Source organism: Dipodomys ordii, unplaced genomic scaffold (assembly GCF_000151885.1).
Source record: "Dipodomys ordii isolate 6190 unplaced genomic scaffold, Dord_2.0 Scaffold140, whole genome shotgun sequence".
In the NCBI taxonomy this organism is placed as follows: Eukaryota; Metazoa; Chordata; class Mammalia; order Rodentia; family Heteromyidae; genus Dipodomys; species Dipodomys ordii.
Genome location: NW_012267356.1, coordinates 1,850,417 through 1,862,802, shown reverse-complemented (window position 1 = coordinate 1,862,802; position 12,386 = coordinate 1,850,417). Strand labels below are relative to the sequence as shown.

The 12,386-nt window shown below is 35.5% G+C and overlaps 1 protein-coding gene across 1 annotated transcript; it reads left to right on the top strand.

Moving 5' to 3' along the window:
- Positions 1 to 214: 214 nt before the first annotated feature.
- Ufm1 (ubiquitin-fold modifier 1) lies at positions 215 to 10,906 on the top strand. The gene is made up of 6 exons (XM_013031485.1): positions 215 to 273; positions 357 to 413; positions 3,485 to 3,542; positions 5,797 to 5,836; positions 6,940 to 6,972; positions 8,538 to 10,906. Coding segments are annotated over exons 1-6 (258 nt in total). The 5' UTR covers positions 215 to 271; the 3' UTR covers positions 8,606 to 10,906.
- Positions 10,907 to 12,386: the final 1,480 nt, after the last annotated feature.

Sequence of the window (12,386 nt, the reverse complement as noted above, 5' to 3'; positions counted from 1 at the left end):
AAATTTATCTCACCAGTATCATAAGTCTTTCGTTCTATAATCTACCAATCCAAGTAATCCTATGTGAATGGCTAAGAAGCCTGCACCTAGCCCGAGTGCCTTGGCCAGGTTTTCAGGCAGCGCTGAGGACAGTTGCAGTTGTCGAGGTCCCCGCTTTTGCCGAGGGAGACGTGGAGCTGAGCTGAGGCGGGACCTAAGCGCTTCCGGTCTTCAGAGGAAGTGGGCTGCCGGGTGAACTGGGCGCGGGGACTCTCTCCAGGCCCGTTCCACCATGTAAGTATCTGCTCCCCGGCCTTTGCTTCAGTCCCCGCTTCCTGCTGCTGTCGGATCCTAACGCAATCCCCTCTGTTCCTCAGGTCGAAGGTTTCGTTTAAAATCACGTTGACGTCGGACCCGCGGCTACCGTACAAAGTGTGAGTGGCACCGTGTGGGTCCGCGCTGGGCCGGCCGGGCGGAGCGCGCGGTGACGCGGGCGGCTTCCACCGCGGACAAGCCGGCGTCGCCAGGGGCCGGCCGGCCTGCTTCCCCCACCCCACTCCCCGCACCCGCCCCGCGCGCGCTGCCCTTCCTGGAGCCCGGCTCGCGGGTTCCCGGGCTCTGACTGCAGCCATTCCGTGGGCAGAGAGCTCTTCTCGTGGGCGGGTAGGACAGGAGGATATTTAAGTTCCAAGCTGTGATGATTTGCTGGTCATCTTCAACAGTCCTGCCTCCTGGTGATTTTATATATATATATATATATATATATATATATATATGTGTGTGTGTATATATGTATATATACATACATACTCATGCCTCTCACCACGCTGACCAGCTGTTAGAGGAACTGAGGGAAGTTACCCAGTTCAGACCCTGAAATTACTTGGCCTTGGCCTCCAGTGAGGCCTACTGACAGGTTTTAAAAAAATAAGAATCTTTGTTATTTATGTTATTCAACAGTAGATGTCAATGTAATGAGTCTCAAATCATATTACTTGGGACTGTATAATAGAGTTTAACGAAATGGGGAAATAGGGCCATCTGCCCATATAACCCTGTGGGGGGGGGAGGGGGAGGAGGATGGGGAGCCTTGAACCCAGTCCCTGGGCTTTTTCCCTGACCTCCTCAAGGCTAGTGCCCTACTACAAGATCCGTAGCTGTATTTCCAACATTTTGATGATTAGCTGGAGATGAGTCTCACAGACTTTCCTTCCCAGGCTTGCTTCAAACCATGATCCTCAAACCTCAGCCTCCAGTGTAGGAGCCTGGCACTTGACCCTTTACTTATTCTTTAGCAGCTGAATTGATGGTTGAATATGTCTAGGTCTTCCTGTGGCTTTAAATAAACACTCTTCAGGTTATTGCAACTCGATGTCCCATGATGCACAGGCAAAGGACAGACTCCGATAAACGTTAATACATAATTAATATAAACAGGAGCATGGCTTATCCAAATCAGCTGATTACTGCTGATATCCATAACCCTTTTAGCTTTTAGTTTTTGTTTCCTTTAGCTTTCCAGCTCTATCCTTTCTATACCTTGTTTCAGTTCAGGGCTTAAGATCTCCAGTAATGACTTCATCTCTAAAATGTCACTCTCTTATGGATTTATCCTAAAATTTCTTCTACAATTCTCCTTTTAACCAATTTGTCATGTTGTGTTTTAATCTGTTGCTTTCATCTCCCAAATAACATACTCAATAATTTCTTCCTTACCTAGTAGCCAGACCATAGTAGCCAGTCTTTTAAAATCAATCTCCTGCAAACATCAACTCTGAAGTTCACACACAAACACACACACATACACATGTTTCTTGAAACATCAACTGTGTACACACACTCTAAACCATCTATGGTCTTTCTACATAACAGTATTCCTAAAGAAAATTACAGTATTTTAGCTTATGGGTATTCAAGTTGACTCATTTTCCAACATAATATTTGAAAATATATACTTTTTAAATTTCAAACTTTTCACAACTTTCTTGCCCTGTACTCTCAAGCCGTCTGAAAAGAGTTCTTTAATCTTTCCTTCCTCATCTTTACATTGTTAGTTCCATAAATTTACCACAACATCTGTAAATGCATAATGTTAGTCCTCATATTTACAATTGCTTGACTTAGGCTCTAGATTCTACGTATTTTTTTCTTCTCAGCATTAGCATGAAGTCATATTCCTGACATTGATTTCTCCATCTGCATCAGATTCCTCACTCTATATGTATTCTAGAAGGGGAGAAGGGAAAGGAAAGAGAGAGCAATGTCAATATGTGTAAGAGTTCCTGGACAATTGTGCTGTTTTAATTAATACATGCTAAGTGAAACTGGAGGCATAAGTGTTACTTAGTGGATGTGTGGTTGGGTATGGTTGCAAAAGACTATTGCATTCTTTGTAAACTGTCACATTGCTAATGTATTTGATTTTTTAACAGCATCTATTGGGGGCTTATGCCTCCAACAAGAAAGGAAACAAAAAGAACCATTTTCACCTTTTAATACTATTCTGGAGGAGTGCAATGGTGACATCAAAGAAATCCATTCACAGTTCTTTCTAAGAAAATCAGTATGATATGCTGTGGATGATGTAATGATTCTTAGAAATCTGTAACTGACAGAAATCTGTCAGTTACATCAAGAACCTGTACATATTCCTGAAAATGATACATAATTGTAGTTGATAGGAAGACATTAAAGAGAATGTTGTGATGACAAATAGAGAGAAATGTTAGCTTGCCACTATCTCTTCCCTACTTGAAAGATACTATGTTTTCTATTTGCTGTGATTTTTGTTACCTTAGGAATCATGTGTTTGTTTGAAACTTTTTACTATGTCTTTTAAGTATTTTCTTGGTATAAAAGGCCAATTTACTTTTCAATTTTTAAGTTGGGAAAGTTTTGTAGACTGACCATATGACTAAGTCATTTAAAAAGTGTGTCAGTAAAATCACACATTCCACTTAAAAGTTTTATTTCCGATATACTATGCCCTTTCTTGCAGATGATAGTGGGAAAGAGCTTCATTATTCTCACTTTGCTGGCATGAGCTTCTTCACTTTCATCAGTTCGGTTTACTGTTTTAGAGGTGATGGGTGAATGCACTCATTTGATGCTCCAGGTAGCCTCTACTTAGATGGAAGTGATAACTTTACTGCTTTGGATGGAAATGTTTAAACTAGAGGTAATAAAGTGGATTAGGGACCAAGGAGTGATTCAGCAATTGGAAATACATTTCATTGGACAAAACAATATATATGCTAGAATCATTTGTATCAAAGTGTTAAAAATAAAATAAAAATAATAGATTTATTTTTTTATGGCTTGTTAGTTGTCAGGTGGAAATTGCGAAACTTACACTAAGACAGTTTTTAAAAAAAATTATTTTAGAGTTAATGAATATAGTATTGCAATCAAACCAGTTTAAACCTAGAAGACACCTTTGTCTAGATAAGTAGAAAAAAATAAGAAATTTTAAACAAAAAGGCTCTTTTTAAAATTCTTCTTGCAGACTCAGTGTTCCTGAAAGTACACCTTTCACAGCAGTCTTAAAGTTTGCAGCAGAAGAAGTAAGTAGCCATGTAACAAAGTCTTATGGACCAAGGTTTAGCAGTAGACTTCAAAGTTTTTTAATGTGCACCATCTCCCTGTGGGTCATTATTGGGTTTATGCTATAAAAAATGCCGTAAGTACAATGAAAGTTGAGGCTTACTTTTAGATATAAAATGAATGAGTTAACACATTGACACATTCATTTAATGCAATTGAATTTTATAGGCAGTGCACTGAAAATTTTAAGGAAAGTTTTTGGTGAAAGTGGTCAAAGGTTTTAAGAACCATCCTTATATCAGCATGTATTCCATCTGTTCATTTTTATTACTTTCATTCCAGAATTATAATTTTCTCAAAAAATCTTCATTTGATTTTTCACATTTTCAGTTTGAACTTGTATTTGCACTGTCAGTAAAATTTGGGTTGAAATCTGTCTAGTTTTTAAGCTGTTGGGATTTTTCTTTAATAAAAAGGAATTTTTCATTTGAAGTTACTTCAAGTCCTAAAGTAATTTTGTACAACCCTTGGAAGAGTAGCTTGATCTGGTAGAATAGCCCAAGAATGTAACTTCAGCCTTCTGTTTTAGTTGTGTCATTAACTAACACATAGAGGAAATACCTCAGTTTCTTTATTCACTATTTTTTATTCTTTCAGTGCTAAGAATCAAAACCATGGTGTTGTACTTGCTCAGCTAGCTCCGTTTATGACTGAATTATATACCTTTATCTACTGTACCTTCTCTTTCTTTTCCTTCTTTTTTTTTGCTGGTCCTGGGGCTTGATTTCAGTGCCTAGGCACTCTTTGTGCTAAAAGCTAATGCTCTACCACTAGCACCACAGTACAACTTCCAGCTTTTCCTGAGTACTTTGTTGGAGAGAAGTTATTGCCTGATCTTACAATCTGATTAAGTGATTTTGTGTTATTTTTGTGGTGTAGTGAAAAGTGCTAGACAGATTTGGAATAACCCAAGTCCAAATGTATTAGTTCATAATCTTCAGAAAGTTTTATGGTGACAAAAGTAATTATAATAACTAGATGAATAAGAAAGTAGATCATTTTACAAACTTGCCCTCTGTGCAAGTAATTAATGAGAACTCACTCAACCTATTATACTTGGTGGTTACATGTAAACTGCTTTCAGGAACCACTGTCAACATTTTCTTCTTAGTCATTATTTATTACATCATTTGTTACTTGATATTAGAGAAGTAATTGCAAAGTGACAGTATTTGGATTTTAGTCCACTTTGATCTATTCAGACAGAAAGAATAAGTAGAATGAGGTAGCATGAAGATCTGAATACAGTTTTATCTTTTTTGTTTGTTTGTTTCACAGACACTTGTACATTGACATTCCTAGTCTGGAACATAGCAGATTCCAAATTGAACAAATAGATATGTAAAAGCTATAATTAATAACTATAATAACATAGTTACTGTGTTGGGTTCTTTATAATATAAATGCACAGTTCATCTTTTTGAAGTTGAAGGAAATTCTAAGGAACATGTGGTAGGAAGTAAACTGACAGCCTTCACAAGCCTTCCTAAATTGGTTAGGGTTTTGATGTACTTTCTAGTTATTATGCATCACACATAGGTGCTGCACATCTGGAAAGGCTCCAACTTATTGACAGTAGTGAGAGGGGATCCCATAAAATGCATTGTGCAACCTGTCAAAACAGAATTGCCTTAAGAAATCAGGAGTCTAGATTTAAGTCACAGATAAAGTTATCTTAATCATTATGGTCCTTAGCGTATGTTTTTTTTCTAGTGACATAATTGGGATCTTGACATCCCTTGCAATATAACTCTTGAATCAAACAACTTTGAAAGACATTGAAGTTTTGATTGTTATTTGAAATTCTTTTGGAGAGAGCTCTTAAACACATTTCTTGGAACTTGCCATTTCCATAAGGACATTTTAGCAGTGTCTTTTGCTTATATTTTTTTGCATATAGAAGAGAATTATATATAACAAATAGACATGTGTTAAGTCTGAATAAACATTGTTTAGGCATAGACTAACAATTAGCAGTGCTTTTCCTTTTAGGTAAAAAATAAAATAATGATGTTGACAATCATTGGTATCCTATAGATTTATGTGCATTATTTAGAGTACAGGATTCTTTAAAGGTAAAGGAAACTGTAGCACTTTTCATTGATGTTATTTATTATAAAATCACATGTTAGAATGATACAATTGATATTAGGCACTCTATCTGTCATGCTTGTCCTTTATATTTACATATGTATTTCTTTTTCTCCTTTTCAGTTTAAAGTTCCTGCAGCCACAAGTGCAATTATTACAAATGGTAAGAATTGAGCTTTGTTTTTTTGTCCTCAGTACTGGAGGTTGAACCTGGCAAACACTTCATCCTTAATCTATATCCCCACGTTTAGATTTTATTCCAGGCTGGCTTCCATCTTGTTTCTGTAATATCCCAGTAATCTGAGATATTATACACCATCATTCCTGACTAAGGATTAATAAATGATAAACACTAAGTCAAGATTGTTGTCTATAAATTGTAATGTTCAGTTTCCTTTTGACTTAAGTGTAGGTGGCAGTTTATGATTCCAGTCTTGTTTTCATGGCATATTATTACTGAAAGCAGCTTTCTTTATTTAATTAGCAAGTTTGTTTTTTTTAACTTAAGTAGTCAGAAAATGCTGTATACAAAGTTGAACAGAGTTAAAGAGAATACTGTGATAGGCTTGCAATATTACTCAGGTATACAATTAAAAATTTGAATATCTTGGACTGCCGATAATTTTGGTGGAACGAGTCTAAAGAGGAAGTAGTGAAGTAATGAGGACTAAATTTTGCAGTAAGCTTGTAAAGTAGTAATCGATGTGTGGGTGTAAGTAGACCACATGCAGTAGAATGGACAAAGGAGATGAGATTAAGGTATAGTAGTAGTATGATGTAACAGTTTTGATAGAATTTCCTGCTCTAAAGTATTCCACTTGTCACATTACTTGGCCTACTTTCTGGAGAGTTTTAGGTTCGCTAATGAGTAACTAAGAAAATGTTTTAAACTTAGTATGTCAGTCGAATGACTTTGTGGGGTTTTTCTCTACAATTTTATGTCTCTTAGATTGTTCGCTTTTAGCTTTTTGAAATAAATGACTTACTGCATGTGAAAAATGATCAGAAACTGTTTTCTATAAACTTGAAGGATCACTGCAATGAGAGTTGGTCTTCTTTAATCCAACAATGTGTATAAATGTATAATTACAAATTCCATTGGACATTTTAGTTGCCTGAAGGATTGTCATTTGTGTTCTAGGGGTTAAGTTGTTTTGACTTTTACCTATGCACACAGCAACAATATTTTGACAAAACTTTTCTTGTTACTGTTAAATCATTTTAGCTTTAGAAATAACTTACACAATTTTATAACTTATTTTCTAGATGGAATAGGAATAAATCCTGCACAAACTGCTGGTGAGTGTCTTAGATTGAAAACTCATAAAGTTAGTGGGAGCTATATATGTCAATACTGAATATTTAATTTGCATGAACTGGAGCTGTTATTTAGGAATTACACAGCAGCTTTTACTTATGTGTCTGAGTAATATTTGTTCCTTTATATGTTTCTGGCTACAAGTAACAGAAAACCTGACTTGTGGTCACTTAGGCATTAAAAGTGTTTCATTAATCTACGTAGTGCAAAAGTCTAAAGGCAAGATTATGCTTTCGTGAGAATAATGATTTTGAGCTACCTCATGGGATTAGTGTGAAGTAGTTCAAGTAAAGCATTTTTGTGGTAAGGCCACACGCAGCTAAAACTGAACTCTTAATAAAAGTCTTTATTCAAAGTAGTCATAGTTCTTTAAAAGTTCTTTTATGATGGGAAAATATATCCTTTAGGGCTGATAGTCTATTTCAAAATACATGTTATTCAATATAATGGAGCCTCATCCTTAAGAGTACTTTATTATATTCTAATTACATTTGTATTAAAATTATATTGTCATTTTAGGCCAGGGATGTGTATCTTTTCTCTGCCAAGGACCTTTTAGATATTCATGACACATGAGCCATGCAAAATCAATGCAGGCATACGGCCATCAGCAGCTAACAGTGTCATAGGTATTTTTCTCATGTACCAAATGATTTTGAAGACTAGGTTTTCCCCACCCTGTCATTGGTGGAACTCAGCCATATTGAAAATGAGCAATTAGCTCAGCACCGGTGGCTCATGCATGTAATCCTCGCTACTTAGGAGGCTGAGATCTGAGGATCATAGTTCAAAGCCAGCCCAGGCAGGAAAATCTCTGAGACTCTTAACTCCAAAAAACCACTAGAAAACTGGAAGTGGCGATATGGCTCAAGCTGTAGAGCACTAAGCTTGAGCTGAAGAGCACAGGGACAACGCCCAAGCCCAGAGTTCAAGCCCCACGACTGACAAAAAAGAAAAAAAAGAGCAGTTATTTGAAATTACAGATATATTAAATCAGTAATTTTAAGTATGTAACTTTATTACATTAAAATGGTCAGTTATTGAAAACAGTGAGATAATTTATTACATAGATACCTTTAAACTTAATTGATATATGTTTCATATGTTATACTAGAAATTTGGGGTATTTATGTTAATTTGAATGACTTCTTACTCCGGCATGTTGTCCTTTACATTGCCTTTCAAAGTTGAATTGCATGTCATTAGGCATGAAAAAAAATCTCAGAAGGCAGTTGACCCAAAATAGACGAAGGTATCTAAATTTTTGTCACATGCAATAATTTAAAAATTTTTATCTTTTGGTATTTTATTTTATATTAAATGAAATATTAAATGGTTAAATTAGCTTATGTTTTTATTAACTTATATTTTTATTGATTGCATTTACTAGCATTAAAAGACTAGAAGTATAGAATTAGGTCTTAATAATGACTGAGCTTTGTATTTTAATTTTCACTACAATTTTTTATATACAGTTAATTGTTGGATTGTAAGATAATTTGCTGTTGTTTTAGATGCCTAACTTTTGTTTTGTTTGTTTGTATAGGAAATGTTTTTCTAAAGCATGGCTCAGAACTTCGAATTATTCCTAGGGATCGTGTTGGAAATTGTTAATAGCTGCTACTTGGAACATTCAATTGCCTTTCAGAATAAATACTGGTATATTTTGTTATTGTAAAATTGAAATCAAGCATTGGACATACTCTGAAAACACATGAGTCAAAAAGCAATGAAAGGCGACTCGGTTCTTTCTTGTTGCTTGTACTCTTCCTGTGAAGAGGAGTGCTTATGGATGGAGGCTACCACCACCCCAGAAGGTCAGAAGGTCATTTGATTGCGACCTTACAACACAAGTAGGGAGTTCATTTGGGGCAACTGGTTTCTCCAAAATTGTGCTTCAACTGGAGGATGAGAGCACTTGGGTTAAAATTAATTAAAATGCAATGAATCTTAACCTATTTATTTGTCCTTGGTTTTAAAAAGTAAAAGGATTTGGATGACAATGATTGATTACTACCATCTGATTTGCACACATAGTTTGATTTTTATATATATTTATTGTGAAGATAATAGTTAATCTTCCATCAGTTGCGATTTTTATTTAGTTGACTGTCATTAATTTTAGTATCAACAAATCAAAAATTGAGTATTTTGATTGAAGCATTGGGTACATAAATTGAAAACCTATACTGAATAGTTTTAACAATGACTTCTCCAATCTAGTATTTGTCAAAGTGGGAATGTAAAGACATCCTTTGCTGGGTTATGCATTTCTTTATCTAGTATTTGTCAAAGTGGGAATGTAAGGGCATCCTTTGCTGGATTATGCATTTCTTTATCAGCACCCTTTGATAACTTACGACGAAAACTAATGCCTTTGAGGATAATGTATTTGTATGGCACTTAGAGAGTATTGTTATATTGATGCTATGAAATTTATAGTATGACCTAATTGGAAATGATAGTGAGTTACACTTACTGAATACCCAGCATTTTAAAGATGTGCTCATCCAAGGGGATAAGAAGCCAGGGAAAGAAAGGTGTCCAGGCTTTGGCAAGAAGGGAAGCAACAATGAAGAGGAACAGAAAATTCACAGTGTCATAAGAAAAAGGCAACTTTGTTTTGTTTTGTTTTTTTGTCAACTTCCAATTGACAAAACTGCAGTACATGTTGGAGCAAACTGAGATAGCAAAATACTAGATAGTCTTAAGTAGCAGAGAAAATAAACCATGAACCTTGTCAACCTATCAGTTTCAAAATAACTTTATTAGAATGATATGCTAATGAAAGCTTTTATTTGCTTTACGGAGGGGTATCAGTACCTGTGCATATCCAGTGATTCAGAATGAGTACTTGACCTATATTTTAAATGGTGAGCTTTCTGGAGGAAAGGGTTGTATCTGTAGTAGGTTTTCAATAAAAACTTAATGAGTTAGTAATAAATGAAGTATCACATAGTATGTGTCAGTGTTTACCTTTCCCAAGGCTTACTGGGAAAAAGAAAGAAAATAACAGGATCAGCATCTGAAAGGTGAACAAGGTAATTTGAGAAATTTACCAGAGCCATGCACAAATGATTCATGGTTCACACTTACCTTAGCTACCTGGGAGGCTAAGAACAAAAGCATCTCAGCTCAAAGCCAGCCCTGGCAGAATGTTCATGGGACTCCCTTCTCAACACAGTTTTGGGCATTACATGTACCTGACATACCTACCTGCATTTATGACAGATTGGGATAGCCGTGATTCTAGGTCAACTTAGGCAGAAAAGTATAAGATTACATCTCCATGGAGGGAACTTGGACTTCGGAACACCTGTGATTCCAGTAATAGTGTGAAGTCTAAAATAGACAATGGCAAGAAACCAGACCACATCTCAGAAATGCGGCTGAAGTGGTAGCACTCCAGTCTAGCATGGCCTAGCAAGCAAGCATGCCCTGAGTTCAAAACCCAGTATTGCCTTCCTCTCCCCTCGCCCAAATTACCAGATATTACAAAATTGATGAATAGGATGTTAAATTATCAAATGGGGAATATGCTGATATCAAAAGCATACTACTAATATTCAGGAAAATTTGTGTAAATTGTGATACTCAAAAGTTCCTGTTTTGTATAAACTAAATCTTTACCTAGTCAATGGCTTTTGAAGCCCTATCCCTGAAGTTTTTGGCTTAAGTTCTGCTTTTAGCACAAAAGTCTGCTTACTATCGCATAAATACTTCTGTCGTAATGCTGTCTTCATTTTGGAAGTTAGATTGTAAATCTTAAGACTTATTAAACAGCTGCACATTTTGTTATTAAGTAAATGTAATCTGTAAGTTCTTTATGCAGAATCTTTTAAATTTATATGTTTAAGTGCATTACTGATCCATAATAAGTTTTACAAAAATACATTTTGTTATACTATAAAACCATATGGTCTACTCTGATTTTATTAGAATTTTTATTTAAAATGTCATTTTAAAAGAAAAGCAGGGATGATTAATGTTCATAAGTCATGACATGAATAATAAAAATGTCTGCATTTTATAGAAGAGAAAAAATTTAAGAAGGCATAGTAATTGCTTAGGTTAATAGGTCCTAAACCTGGATGATTATCAAAATGAAGGAATTAAACACACAGATTTGTGGAAAACATCCCTCAAATTTTAACTCATTAAGTCTGGAATAAGGAACCTTTGTAAAATGCAGCTCTGGTATTTATATGGGAAGTGAGAAAGCCAAACCTTGTGCTTTGTAGAACAGTATGTTTTCTGCCAGATCAAAATCACGAGTCTTAGACAATGTGCCTGCCACTGCATGGTAAGTACAATGTTGCTGAGTCTCTTACTGTCAACAAAGCCATTTTTAAAATGTTTTATTGAGAGTTATGTGAAATTTAATGATAAGAAAACTAAGTGTAGTCCCCAAATGAAGATACTGAAATTACTGTAAAATATTAACTTGAAATATTTATTAATGGAAAGCATTGAATGGGGGTGATTGTTATGTATCCAAGGTTATTTACAAAATCTCAGAAGACATCATTTGTATGTATAAATCATCCAAAAATTCTGGACACCTGTGTGTCAGATAGTTTGATGGATAATTTCATTTGTTACCTCATTCTTTACAACAATGTTAAATTATCCTTATTTATGCTTCCTTAAACAGTTAAATCCTGTCAGTTATCCATGTTCTCAAAAGTGCTTAAACAGATTGTTACTCAGTTCTTTCTCTTGTAATATCAAGCCAATTACAAAACTCTTGACTCATAACTGTCCCCACTTAACACCATATTCTTTGTACAGATAGAAATAATGTGTTATTATAAAGGTGATATACAGAGGGGTTACAATTATATAAGTCAGGTAAGCAGTACATTTTTTTGAAAAGTGTCACCCACACCCTCATATTCTTCGTTTTTTTCCTCCTGAACTTCTCCCTACCCCCAGTTGTATAGTTCATTTCCAATATGGTGTCTAGTGAGTATCACTACTGAATTAGTTCAGTCTTTGTCCCACCATTTCCATGCTCCCCCACCCCCTTGCCAAATCAGGTAAACCTACAAGACAAAGCATACAGAAACTAAAAGCAGTGCCAAAGGGGGAAAAAAGAAAAGTCACCAACAGTACAATATAAAACCTCATTTCCATTTCTTGGATTTCATTTTGCAAAACATCATTATATCTGATTATATATACATGGCTATTGAGACTTGTGATCCTCTCTTAAGAATATCCTTTTTCGTCTCACTTTAAGCTCTGAAAAAATAATGTTTTTGTATGCAGTTTTTATATATTATTACCCAAACCACTAGTCTCTGTTTTCTCTCACTTGCTGAACTGAGCCATTTGCCATAGGAATATGACCATGTAGCCGTGCTACTCAGTCCTACTTAAAAATGTACTTTGA